General features: G+C 39.1%; 5 protein-coding genes and 1 long non-coding RNA gene across 7 annotated transcripts in view; 4 read left to right on the top strand and 2 right to left on the bottom strand.

Annotated features, from left to right (window-relative positions):
* The first annotated feature begins 1253 nt into the window (after positions 1-1253).
* On the top strand, positions 1254-2605 carry LOC104800974 (basic leucine zipper 43). The gene has a single exon (XM_010524012.2). It carries the CDS (start codon positions 1899-1901, stop codon positions 2460-2462), a length of 564 nt encoding a protein of 187 aa, XP_010522314.1. The 5' UTR covers positions 1254-1898; the 3' UTR covers positions 2463-2605.
* LOC104800981 lies at positions 2220-3823 on the bottom strand. 2 transcript variants are annotated; one of them, XM_010524034.2, is made up of 5 exons: positions 3470-3823; positions 3228-3331; positions 3083-3137; positions 2826-2958; positions 2220-2300 (listed from the first exon to the last, which is right to left on the bottom strand). In XM_010524034.2, the coding sequence occupies exons 1-4, from the start codon at positions 3751-3753 to the stop codon at positions 2826-2828; spliced, it is 576 nt and encodes a 191-aa protein (XP_010522336.1). In that variant the 5' UTR covers positions 3754-3823; the 3' UTR covers positions 2220-2300. The 2 variants fall into 2 exon arrangements, with proteins under 2 accessions (XP_010522336.1, XP_010522327.1); XM_010524025.1 differs by lacking the exon at positions 2220-2300 and having other exon boundaries at positions 2728-2958; positions 3470-3820.
* A 421-nt stretch (positions 3824-4244) lies between these two features.
* Positions 4245-5485, top strand: LOC104800968. The gene is made up of 2 exons (XR_769835.1): positions 4245-4449; positions 4731-5485. It is a non-coding gene; the product is annotated as an uncharacterized LOC104800968 (long non-coding RNA).
* A 1593-nt stretch (positions 5486-7078) lies between these two features.
* On the top strand, positions 7079-9849 carry LOC104800957 (serine/threonine-protein kinase 16-like). Its single transcript, XM_010523993.2, has 6 exons — positions 7079-7467; positions 8025-8167; positions 8345-8488; positions 8662-8847; positions 9155-9279; positions 9344-9849. The coding sequence occupies exons 1-6, from the start codon at positions 7251-7253 to the stop codon at positions 9576-9578; spliced, it is 1050 nt and encodes a 349-aa protein (XP_010522295.1). The 5' UTR covers positions 7079-7250; the 3' UTR covers positions 9579-9849.
* A 2513-nt stretch (positions 9850-12362) lies between these two features.
* On the top strand, positions 12363-12767 carry LOC104804610. The gene has a single exon (XM_010528935.1). It carries the CDS (start codon positions 12363-12365, stop codon positions 12765-12767), a length of 405 nt encoding a protein of 134 aa, XP_010527237.1.
* Positions 12768-13042: 275 nt separating this feature from the next.
* LOC104800953 (protein CHAPERONE-LIKE PROTEIN OF POR1, chloroplastic) overlaps positions 13043-13593 on the bottom strand; it is a 2502-nt gene continuing 1951 nt past the window's right edge. The window contains exons 4-5 of the mRNA XM_010523981.2: positions 13421-13497; positions 13043-13317 (exon numbers count right to left, since the gene is read on the bottom strand). Coding sequence (XP_010522283.1) covers positions 13167-13317; positions 13421-13497 — 228 coding nt within the window. The 3' untranslated portion in view covers positions 13043-13166. The remainder of the gene's footprint in view (positions 13318-13420; positions 13498-13593) is intronic.

Raw genomic sequence — 13593 nt, 5'->3', positions numbered from 1 at the left:
TTTTTGCCCAAATTCGTTGATTGGAAAATGTTGAGCCAAGATGCTACATGGAAACTTTTGTTTATTTTTTATAAATTATGAAACTAATATATATATATATATATATATATATATATATATATATATATATATATATATATGATATTTTCTTGAATTTCTCCGGTTTTTTTTCATAGTTGAGAGAATCCTTTATGATTGTGAAACTAGCCTGGTTTGGCTTAGGTAGCCATTTCAGGTTTTGATCCGGACTCAGTTCGGTTTTTTTATGATGGGTAAAAAAAAATCGGTTTTTCAAAGAAATTTTCGTTTTTTTGTTATTTTTTATGCGATTCGGATTCAATTTTTTTGATATAAAAAAATTATAACCGTTCGGTTGTTATGTTGGATTCGGTTCGATTGTAATTATATCTTATTCGGTTTAATAACTAAATGGCAATCCCTAATTAGGCTAACCATTCATTTAAGCCAAAGAATCTGAGTTCAGAGTGTGAAATTAATTGGCAGTAGTTTTGTGAAATGATGGATTCAATGGCATCTTTCTCGATTAGGGTTTCTAAATGTCGTACCAAAGTGTTGGTCGGACAAAAACGGTATTTTGCCCATTTGTGGAAAACAGTGTTGCCCCTCGGGAACTCCAAATCATTTACTAATCTGTTGAAAGCCGGTAAGCATCATAATCTCTCTGTAATTAATATCAAAGAGTGTTGATGGCCCGTAACCCCCTTTACTCTTAATTCTTGTTTTAGGAAATACTTAATTAATATTTGCACATTTATTTATAATTGAAGCCCTCTCCTCCAAGTCCAACCAACTATGGGAATATTCCATTAAAACCGTACAAAGAAGACCCGTCAGATTACGGGCCTCTTATACACATCGTACTATATATATAAAACCTTACGTTAATTTCGAATTCCTAACTTTGTAACAAAATTCAATTCGCACCAATAGAATCAAGTGGGCATATTCGCGAATTGGGAAAATCTTATGATACATCACATCGATCCACGTACCTGTTTTTTTTTTTTGACATATTGCTGCCATGCATGCAGGTAGTAAATACATCAAAGAATCTCTATAAATACTTGTTTATAAATAAATTTGCCAAGAGAGGAAAAACAGGCCACTGAATTGAAAATTGATTTTATTTTTCTTAGAAAAGATAAATGTAAAAAATTTAGTTTTTTTTTTGGATAAAAATAAGAGCAGACGTACAAGTTAACATCCACCGACCAGTTTCAATTTCACCATGAAACCCAAAAAAATTCATATGCTATTTTTTCTTGTGGATAATCGGTTATCTTGGATCAAGGATTAAGACTAATCTCAAGATCGGGAGTCAACCATATAATTTAGATTATAAGCTCTCTACCCAAATTTAAAGTTTGAACTCGGACAAAACATAAGCTTTGAATTCCGTTTCACCGGTTAACCCACCCAAATTTGGGTCCAATGGTAAAATTTAGATGACATAGCACTGCTAGGGTGTAAGAGTTTCTCACGCCATTTACGGCAAAATCCTCTGTAACAAAAAACCAAACAGAAGTCATAAAAGAAAACAAGAGCATCATAAATATTGGACCTTTAAAAAGAAAAGAGAAGAAGCTAATCTTTGACAAAGATGTGGAACTAAGCTGAGATTTGTCAAAAAGAGTCACTATGGGTGAGTGGTGCTTTCTGGTTTTAAGGAAAGATTGAACAAGAAACCCAACAAGTTTAATGCATTTTGTCTCCATGCAAGTAAATTCGCCTGTGCCATGAAATAGCCATCAACATCTCAGAGTTATTGCCCACAAGCCAATACTCACACACTTTCTGCTATATAATGACACTATATCTCACTCCAATCTCTCTCTCTCCCTCTCTCTCTCTCTCTCTCTCTCTCTCTCATCTCCTACATGGAACCCAATGACCGTCCCTCTCATTGTTTCAACCTTATGGAAGGAAACCCATCTCAGAACAATCACTTCAACTCACTGTTCCTACCAACAAACACTGAGTCCCATGTTCAGTTGCACTCAGTGTCCCCAAACACATCGACCCTCAGCAATAACCTCTCTAATTTAGATCAAACTCGAGATACCATCTACCATCATGGGCATCATCATCACCAACAACACAGCATGATAGATGAAAAGAGGATAAGAAGAATGGTCTCTAACCGGGAATCAGCCAGAAGGTCACGTATGCGCAAGAAGAAGCAGATCGAAGAGCTGCAGCTCCAGGTTGAGCAGCTCATGACATTGAACCATCACTTGTCCGAGAAGGTCATCAGTTTGCTCGAGAGCAACCACCAGGTCCTGCAAGAGAACGCACAGCTCAAAGAGAAAGTCTCTTCCTTTCACATCCTAATGGCAGACATGCTATTACCCGTGAGAAATCTGGACGACACCAATAGCCGAGAGACAGATCATATAAGAGCCGAACCTTCAAACAGGTCCAACAACCCTCGGGCCACATAACTCGGTAAGTAAAAAGTTCAAATTGGCCTAGAGGGCATCAGTATGTAGCACTAGTATAGACGATTTGTTACCCATTGTCACCATACATGTAACCACTACACCGGAGGTTACTTGTATATAACAGCTATTATTCAGCAGGCCCCCTCCTTACATATGTGGCTGCTACATGCATACAAATACTATAGGTTTCATCAGCTCCTACTGGTTTTAGCATCTGTAATTTAGAGAGAACTGCATCGAGTTCTTGGTGTAAGAAGCAAAATAATTAAGCAGGCAGAGCCGGAACTCTTTCTTTCTGTAACATTGAAAATTTACAATGTCTTTCTCCTCTTCTCTAACGCAAAGTAGAAGAAGGAAGCCTACTCAACAGTTCTTCCCTGACTGAACAAATCCATTGGAGATTTCACTAGGGTTTTTCTCCGAGAAAGCTGAGCCTTTGTTGTTCTGTTCATGAAAGAACTGCGTCGGTTGCGCATATGACCGCGTACAAGGCCACCTACAAAATTTTAGCCAAAACAGGGACAAACCCATGATCACATTCCACAACACAAACGAGAACCAGAAGAATCACAAGCTAAACACTATCAACACATCATCTGCTACTATAAATCTAATATTACCTGCTAGACATAATGGTCTCACCACCAATCATCGTTTTCTCCTCGAAGATGTTCCCTGAGCCACAACATTCAGAAGAAGAACTTCCTAAACTTCAATTCAGACCGAACAAAACGTGCAAGAACAACAATGGAAGATGGAAGCAACCTCCGTAGATATTCTTCCCGGAGAAGTATTTGGCCAATAGCATCTGAGTGTATTCCGATTCATACTTCCGGTACTTCTCAGCATACTCCTTGCCATCTAGAACACTAAACAAAACGCAAAAAGGGAAAAAAAAAAGCGCATAACTTTGCGTTCGTGATATGGGTTTCAGGGCCACTTAGTCGGGATTCCGAAGATAATTCGCAGCAAAAGCAGACGAAACAGAAACCTGGATGAGAAATTACTCGAAATGAGGTAAATTGGGAATTTCGTCCGGTAATCGGTCTGCTACTCCATTGTTGCTCCGTAGCTCGGTCTGAAAAGGAAAAACTCGTGCATCTTGCTCAGCAAATGTGAGTAGACAGCAGAGAGAGAGGGAGGGAACCATGGTCAGCGACGGGGAGGCGAGTGCGGCGGCAAGGTTGTCGGAGGAAGGAAGAAGCGGCAGCAATGGCGGATTTTCCGACAACTGGATGGCGGCGGAGTTGCTGTACGTTGGCGGAGGCGGCACTGTGGGGTCGCTTGTCATCCTGTGCTCTTCGAGCGAATTTGGACCTTAGGTGGGCAGACACTTGGGTACCGGGCCACTTATCGGCCGTATGTGCGTTTACACTTTCCTTTATTGGGCCTATTACGGGCCGCAAGAGAGGTCCTGAGCCGTTATTGGTCTTCGTAGTACTTTAAATAGGCCGTCCATGAATAATATGCATTACGTGGGCCTACACTTACCGGCCCACTTAACGGGCCATATGGGGTCTCAGATGGATTATTTGGGCCTCATGCGGGCTACACTTGTGTACCGAGCCGCTTAATGGACCAAATGTGGGTGTACCCAATAACGGGCTGATCATATGAGATATAGCATCATTACGAAGATTCCAGCCTTATTAATGGGCCTTCAATACTCTGGCCCAAAAAGATCAGATCCGCATTTGAAAGCCCATTTTATCTGAGGCATATGTTTTTTTTCCTTTTAAACCCCGAGGGCCGAGGGCTCTATAAGTAAAAAAAACCCTAGCGTCTGTGAAGCACAAAGCGCAAAAACCCTAGCTGCTTCTTCTTCTTCTCCGCCGTTTTAGCAGTGACTGGAGATTCCCCCTGAGCGAAGGGCGGGAATCGATGCAGCAAAAAGAGTAGGGGTCGGAGGTTATTTATCCGTCTATCATCGCCAAGCCCCTTGCTGGGAAGAAGCTCCAAAATCGAACCCTCGAGCTCATTTAAAAAGGTTTGGCTCCCTTACACGCATCTGTATGGATCTTGTGTCGTTTACTGTTGGGATGTTTGAGCTTCCTCCATTTCTCTTCTTCCTGGCTTTTTGGCTTCCGTTTTTGAGAAGTGTCCGTTGATTTTCATGGTTTTTTCAATATTTGTCTCGTTTCTATGTAGATCTGGTTTTAAGACCCATGATATTTTTCGTACTGCTCACTCTTAACCTGGTCATATGGATTATCAGATTAACCCTGAATTGGTATTATCTTTGTGTTACGATTCTATTTTCATTTGCAGCTTTATGGGCTGGAAGAATATTAGCTAATGTTGCCTTCGCGCCAATGCAGTGCAATGGTGTGTCTTTTTTTTTGTTTTCTTGGGATGTGTATTCATTTCGTACTTGTGTTATGAACTTCGGAAGCCACTGGACAGAAATGCTTTAAGACTCACGGACACTATGGGTTAGCTTTGAGTCTAAATTAGACCGTCCGCTGTCCTTTGTACATTGGTTTTCGTTTATGTTTGCAATATCTGTGTACAATAAGCCGATGCTCTGGAGCAAAACGAATGAAGGTAGCATGGTTATGTGCACGGAAATCAAGTTGCATTGGGTCAACATGTCTGCCCCCTCTGAGTTCTTTCTTGGTTCTTTGATTAGGGGGCCTGGTTCAGACCCACATTTCTCTTTTTGTGTTGTTGTATAGTTGGAAAGATTATTCTTTTCTTTTGTGGGCGCTGTAACTTTTGAAAATCCAGCAAACCTTTGGTTTCTTACCATTCGTGTTTGTGAGATCTGTGTACAATAAGCCGATGCTCTGGAAGAAAATGAATGAAGGTAGCATGGTTATGTGCACGGAAATCAAGTTGCATTGGGTCAACATGTCTGCCCCCTCTGAGTTCTTTCTTGGTTCTTTGATTAGGGGGCCTGGTTCAGACCCACATTTCTCTTTTTGTGTTGTTGTATAGTTGGAAAGATTATTCTTTTCTTTTGTGGGCGCTGTAACTTTTGAAAATCCAGCAAACCTTTGGTTTCTTACCATTCGTGTTTGTGAGATCTGTGTACAATAAGCCGATGCTCTGGAAGAAAATGAATGAAGGTAGCATGGTTATGTGCACGGAAATCAAGTTGCATTGGGTCAACATGTCTGCCCCCTTTGAGTCCTCTCTTGGTTCTTTGATTTGGGGGCCTGGTTTAAACCCACATTCTCTTTCTTTTTTTTACATAGTTTGAAAGGTTACTCTTTTCTTTCATGGTCACTGTTTCTTTCGAAAATCGAAATTATTTTGGGTTTCCTATCAAAATATTTGATTTGTTGTTTTTGTCTTGAATATCGTATCTTCTTTTCATGATGTTGCTGGTTGTTTTTGTTCATTAGAACTGTGCCAATGCTCTGGTTTGAAAGTCCTATGGTTTATATATGCTTATATCTGTTTGATGGTATGAGATCTGTGTACAATAAGCCGATGCTCTGGAAGAAAATGAATGAAGGTAGCATGGTTATGTGCACGGAAATTGAGTTCCATTGGGTCAACATGTCTGCCCCCTTTGAGTCCTCTCTTGGTTCTTTGATTTGGGGGCCTGGTTTAAACCCACATTCTCTTTCTTTTTTTTACATAGTTTGAAAGGTTACTCTTTTCTTTCATGGTCACTGTTTCTTTCGAAAATCGAAATTATTTTGGGTTTCCTATCAAAATATTTGATTTGTTGTTTTTGTCTTGAATATCGTATCTTCTTTTCATGATGTTGCTGGTTGTTTTTGTTCATTAGAACTGTGCCAATGCTCTGGTTTGAAAGTCCTATGGTTTATATATGCTTATATCTGTTTGATGGTATGAGATCTGTGTACAATAAGCCGATGCTCTGGAAGAAAACGAATGAAGGTAGCATGGTTATGTGCACGGAAATGAAGTTGCATTGGGTCAGCATGTCTGCCCCCTCTGAGCTCCTTTGATTAGGGGGCCTGGTTTAGACCCACACTTGCTCTTCTTCCAATCTTAAATAAGGATGAGGCTGATGTTCCTTTGGTATATATATATATATGCATTCGTCCAAAGAAGCAAGTGGTGATGGTTTTTGGCATAGATTGACACCTGGTTATGGTTAACCGGATTCCTTATCCTTGAACTTGTTCCGGTTTAGGTGGTCGCAGTCAAGGGAGCATTGTCTCCGCCGCCGGAACTGACAACCGTCCGACCACTGAGCGGATGTCCCCCACGCCCCGCCGCAAGCTCAAGACCGAAACAGCTGTTTGAAGTCTTTAGTGGATTCTGTACAAAAAGTTTGTTGTACTCGCACTTGCCCGTTGTTGATTACGGTCATTCACAGTCACACGTAATAAACTAAGACAAACTAATGTAGTAAAAATAATTAATGTAATTAAATGAAGAAAAAAGCCTATTTTAAATGTGACACGATGCATTATTTAGACGTTACACAGGCTTGAATTATTCTGGTAATGTAAATTGTTAATCCTAATTAGTTAGCGTATCTAGTAAACAAAATAAACATGAATTGTATTCTTATAGTGATTTCTTTGGCGAGTAATCGTATTATTTTCTCATTACCAATAAAAATTTAATTAATTAATTAATCGCAGTGTGAAATGCTGTCTCGTATTCGTAGTTCGTACAGTAGATGACATGAATGCTTCGTCTCCAAATTTCTCCGCTTCCATAATATATTTTAACACAGGAGAAGCTGCTCAAGGAGAAACCCCGAGATCTGGAGATGCGTTTCTAAGGGATCCGCCTATTGGGGTCTCAACATCAAGAAATTCCGATCGATCTCCAGAGATTGTGAGAAGAGATTCTTGAGCAATGGGTTGTACGTTTTCCGGGTTGAACGCGCTCTACGACGCCGTCAATGGTGGAGGAGACGTTTGGATCAATGAGAACCGGTTCAGGATCGTTCGTCAGCTCGGAGAAGGGGGTTTCGCCTTCGTCTATTTGGTGAAGGAGACCGTCACCGACGCTTCCGCCGCCGCGTCCGGCGGTGGTATGGCGAAGAAAGTCAAGGACCCGGCCCATCTCTCCGGTCAGTTGCGAAATCGGGCTTTTTTCTCTTGCTTGGACGCTGATTGGTCTAGTTTCTTGTTCTGGGTTTTCCGATTTTGAATCTGAAACTGCTGGTCGTGTTCGGATATAGTTCAGATTCGTGCAATCTGTGGAAGAGAGATTGTGTCGTCGAATTTCGATGATCAGTGGATCTTCTTCTGTTTAGTTCGAATGCGACTTAAACACCTCTTGTTGCATGTTAGGCTTTTCCTGTTCGGCTTTGACCCTCATGTTGGTTGGATTCTTCTTTAGCTGATTATGGTGTTCTTGCGCTGTATAGCGCCAGAGTTATGGGTTCATTCAATCATATGCTTGAAAGTTTAGTGAAATTATTTGTCAAGAGGCAATCATGTTATTACATTGTTGAGGAATTGATCGAGCATTGTTGATTCGGTACTGATGATATGCAAATGGAGATTATCATCACCGACCTCTTGCCCTGCATATCTTTTCATGCTCTCTCTCTCTCTCTCTCTCTCTATGGATATAGTAAGAACAGGTGATTCACCTAAAATATTCTCTTCATTTACTGTGTAGCTGACGGGACTTATGCCATGAAGAAAGTCCTCATCCAGAACAAGGAGCAACTGGAATTGGTGCGGGAAGAGATCCGTGTTTCATCGCTGTTCAGCCACCCTAATCTGCTTCCACTCCTTGATCACGCCATTATTTCAGTTAAGGTAGTGAAGTTTTGTTCAGATCTTCAAACAGATTTTATAAGATTCGTACTCGGGGGGAACTAAGTTTCATGGTTTATAGTAGATGCTTTCTGTATTGCATCTTCTGGTCAATATGATCTCTGAAGTTATATCCTGTATAGTTCAGTTTAGTAAGGACCCTTGTATTCAATTGGCCAGGACGGACAAGAAGGAACTTGGAAACACGAAGCCTTCTTGCTATTTCCTGTCCACCTTGACGGAACCTTGCTCGATAATTTTACGGCAATGAAGGCTAAAAAAGAATCGTTTTCTACAACCGATGTTTTGCAAATATTTCGGCAGGTGATTAAACTTCCTCTTGTTCCTCCATCTTTGATATGATATGATCTTAGCTTCTAGATTCTAGCATGGGTTAGTGAAAACTATCTTCTTCTTCTGGAACTATGGCTACATGTTGTTCATTTGTGCCTGTAAATTCATTATTTGGTAAGTTAAACAGACTTGATTTATCGCAGCTTTGTGATGGACTGAAGCATATGCACTCGATGGACCCACCATATGCTCACAATGATGTCAAACCTGGGAACGTTCTTTTAACGCATAGAAAGGGACAGCCTCCTCTTGCAATTTTGATGGACTTTGGGAGTGCTCGTCCTGCAAGGAAGCAAATCCGCTCCCGTCAAGAGGCATTGCAGCTGCAGGTTCTTATATCCTTGTATCGTTTTTAATCCGCTCACATGTTTCTAACATAGCCCACCTCATATCACTCATTGACATGAGTTTTGTATAAAAGAAATTCAATTTCTTTCTTTGAGTGGCCATGAAGTTGATCACAGAAAGAATGATGATAAACTTGTAAGTGCATATGGCTAGTAAAGCTTCTCTTGCCTCTTTTGAATTATAACTCGTTTCCTCAATTGAGATTAGTGGCATTGGGTTTCATTCTACATAACTATATGCATGGATGTTCATGCATACCTCTTGGGGGGATTCGTCTTGATTTTGCAGGAGTGGGCATCTGAGCACTGTTCAGCGCCTTTCCGAGCTCCCGAGCTGTGGGATTGCCCTAGCCATGCTGATGTTGACGAGAGAACGGATATCTGGTCACTTGGCTGCACCCTCTATGCCATAATGTAAGCGGCAACTTTCATTTCCAATCCGTTTCCCTGAAAATAAGGGACTCATCCTCTTCTACAGGTACGGAGTGTCTCCTTTCGAATATGCGCTTGGAGAATCAGGGGGAAGCCTTCAACTTGCGATAGTGAACGCCCAAATAAAGTGGCCGACCGGACCAAAGGCGTCTTCTTGTCCGTACCCAGAAGCCCTTCACCAGTTCGTGACTTGGATGCTTCAGCCTCAGCCCGCTGTCAGGCCGCGGATCGATGACATCATCATCCACGTCGACAAGTTGATCTCCAAGTTCACCCAGTAAGTTTACAGAGGTAAACCCGAAACAAAAAGTATAGGATATGTATTTTATATATACATTGGACTCTCTTGTTGGTGTGAAAAAAAAAAAAAGACTTTTTGAGATTAGATATGGCTGCTCTTGTTATATGTTTTTAGTTTAATTCAATGGTTTGTGACGTCACAGGTAGGTAGGGCCCTCTTTTCACTTTCGAGAAACACAATAAGATATGTCTCTTGTGCGAGAAGTTTTGTAAAATCCCGTTTTATGATGTCTGATGAGTTCCTGCCATATAGTTATGAACACTTGTGTGTAATATATATATATATATATATATGTATGTATATGCATTACATGACTCATAAAGTTTGCAAAAGGGACAAACTTGAAGATCATGAAACGAGATGCCCTTTACAGACAATACATGCATGCATGCATACATACATACGAAAGGAGCGATTGTCATTTATTTATTTGCCAACTAAAACCAAAAATATTTATCACAGTGAAACAGTGAGAGAACATTTAATAAGCTTTTTACCAAAAAGAATTTGATAACCAATCACATATATTAATTTATGTTATTATATTTAGGAATTTAATGCCCGAATACCAAAAAGGGCCAGAAATGTTTTGCCTTTTGAGGGGGGCAGCGAATTAAAGAGAGAGCACAAAGCTCCCCTTCCTCCCACATAATAGACATACGCTATTCTACCCTCTATTTATTTATTGTTATCTTACACATTTTTCTGCATGGGTTTTCTTCCCTCCACGTTTAAACTTGTTCGTCTCATTTAAATTCTAAAACATAAAAATATTTAACACCAAAATTTTCTTTGCTTTTTGTTACCAACACAAAAGCAATTATTTATTTTCCTTAATAATAAAAACCATAAACCGAAGGAAAAAAGACCTATGAATTTCTATTTTTATGTAATTATGTTTATTTTTTTTTCCCATAAAGCATATCTCGCCTTCGGTTATGACTATTAAAATAGCAATTAAGATGGTCTAATAATAATAATAATAATAATATTATTATTATTATTATTTCAATCACTTGTGATCATAATAATTTATGAATTATGATAGTTTCCCCAGAATTAATAAATGATAAATGGGGTAAAGAAAGGGAAAAAAAACTATATCAAAGTCAAATTTACAAAAAAAGGGGGTAAATATCTCAATAGGTGACATAGGGTTCGTAAATATATCTGAATAAGAAGTATAGATAGCATTTAATATGATACGCCACTTCTGAGGGAATAGAGAGATCTCTCTCTCTCTCTCTCTCTCTCTCTCTCTTCCTCTTTTTGAGGGGGGCAGCGAATTAAAGAGAGAGCACAAAGCTCCCCTTCCTCCCACATAATAGACATACGCTATTCTACCCTCTATTTATTTATTGTTATCTTACACATTTTTCTGCATGGGTTTTCTTCCCTCCACGTTTAAACTTGTTCGTCTCATTTAAATTCTAAAACATAAAAATATTTAACACCAAAATTTTCTTTGCTTTTTGTTACCAACACAAAAGCAATTATTTATTTTCCTTAATAATAAAAACCATAAACCGAAGGAAAAAAGACCTATGAATTTCTATTTTTATGTAATTATGTTTATTTTTTTTTCCCATAAAGCATATCTCGCCTTCGGTTATGACTATTAAAATAGCAATTAAGATGGTCTAATAATAATAATAATAATAATATTATTATTATTATTATTTCAATCACTTGTGATCATAATAATTTATGAATTATGATAGTTTCCCCAGAATTAATAAATGATAAATGGGGTAAAGAAAGGGAAAAAAAACTATATCAAAGTCAAATTTACAAAAAAAGGGGGTAAATATCTCAATAGGTGACATAGGGTTCGTAAATATATCTGAATAAGAAGTATAGATAGCATTTAATATGATACGCCACTTCTGAGGGAATAGAGAGATCTCTCTCTCTCTCTCTCTCTCTCTCTCTCTCTCTCTCTCTCTCTCTCTCTCTCTCTCTCTCTCCTTCACATCTTGTAGCTGTATTCTCTCTGTTCTCAAATGTCAACACAATTTATGAGCCCTTTTCCCTATTATTTTCTTATTAAAATTATCTTCTTTTACATTAACCATATTTCTCAACACAGCTTTTTACATTTTACATATTTATATTTATATATATTTAATAGTATTTTGTTTATTTTTCTCTTTTGTTTTTCATCTCTGTTTGAGGTGAAAAAGTAAATTATTGGATGGGTATGTTTGCTTCCCTTCAGGTGTTTTAACGCATCCTCCCATCCCATGTGTATATGTAATTGTGTGTGTGTGTGTATATATATTCCACCCAAACTCATCACTTAACCCTTTTCAACCAAAAAAAAAAAAAAAGCAGCAGCCTCAATTCGAAATAGTTTCCACAATAAAATTAAATTCGTTTTACCCATTAAGTTTTTTTTTTTGAAAAGCTAAAAAATCCTTTTTTTTTTTTGCAAGTTAACATTTTATTTATTTATTTTTGTGGTATTTGATCCGTAAACACAGTGCACCACTACTATATAGTCTCCGCCTCTCTCATTCCGTCCATACAAAACACAGAAGCTTAAATACATATCCTGGATTCCTCGTTGTTCTTGTTTTAGTTCAGGTTTTCTTGTTCTTTCTTTCTTTCTTTTTTTTTTTTTTTTAAAAAAGGTGTTTACATTGATTAGAAATAGAGCAGAGATTTACAGAAACAAAAGTGTTTTTTTTTTCCGGGTGTTTCTTGTTGTTTATGATCTTGTCCTTGATCGGACACGGCCAAATATACGAAGGCGTTTGCGACGATGGAGCCGGAAAAAGCAATTGGATCCGAGGAGGAATGTCGCAGCTGTGAGTCAGGATGGACAATGTACCTCGTCTCCCCCTCGCATGACCATCACGATGATCATGGTCACGATGGTGATGCCCATCATCGAGAAGACGACAGCGACGGTGACTCAATGGCGTCCGATGCGTCTTCTGGTCCCGTGGAAGCCACTTGTCGTCTTAGCCGGACAGAGGAGGGGCTCAACTGCAACTACGGTTTGTGCTTAACCAAGAGAACCGGAAAACCGGTTATGAAGAAGACGACGACGAATACAAAGGAAGGGAAGGAAGAGAGGGTTTTGACGGAAACTAGGGTTCCAACGATTGCTCATGATGATGATGATGATTCAAGTGAGGTTCATAGTTATGTCGGTTCCATTTAACCAGAGGGTTTGGTTCGGTCGATATTTATTAAGGTACTTGATGATGTACGGAAGTTGTTTGTGGTGTCCTTTCTATCTACTTTTATTAAATAATCAAAATGGCGCCTTTCCATCTGTGTTACAACAATAGTACATGATAACGAAATTCTTTGAATAATTATCAACTATTTAAACCACTTTTACATATAAAAAGGGCATATACCAATTGGGTTTTATTTATAATAATAATAAAAAAACATCAGTTGGTGATTCTGATTATTTACGTGTCCGGGGGAAAGACGACATTCATCAATTAAGCAAATAAATCCTAATGACACCGAAACTCAAAGTCTTTTGGTCTTGCATTGTTTCGTTAAACACAAAGTGAGCATTTGACAAGGCTGAAAGGAAAGGCCAAACTTACTTGAGGAAAGTGCAAGCGACAAACATGAAGGCATAAGCGACGAGTGAAGTGAGGAGCTCGAGGGTCCATGTCGGATGTATCAGAAATGTCGGAATCATCGGGATTAAGATCGAACCGCATATCCACCCTCCCGCTAATCCTCCGATCCTTCATTTCATTTCCAATACCACAGCATTTGCCATTTTACTATTTTGTCTCACACAAATCAGTCTTCTGTTTAGTTAAAAAAAAAAAAGACAGAGCCTTTTACCCGATTATGAATGCTCTGCCCAAGCTCTTTGTCTTCTCGTTCAGGAAATATATGCACGCAGCCAATGATACCGCCACCTGAAAAAATACAACACCCCTTTCAAGCAAATAACCTCCTTACACTATACAATAAGGAAGAAATTCAATACAAGGAGAGGCTTGGGGGGGGGGGGG

Source organism: Tarenaya hassleriana, unplaced genomic scaffold (genome assembly GCF_000463585.1).
Source record: "Tarenaya hassleriana unplaced genomic scaffold, ASM46358v1 Cleome10, whole genome shotgun sequence".
NCBI classification, from domain to species: domain Eukaryota; kingdom Viridiplantae; phylum Streptophyta; class Magnoliopsida; order Brassicales; family Cleomaceae; genus Tarenaya; species Tarenaya hassleriana.
The sequence above is the reverse complement of the archived record's forward strand: the minus strand, read 5'-3'. Positions and strand labels throughout refer to the sequence as shown.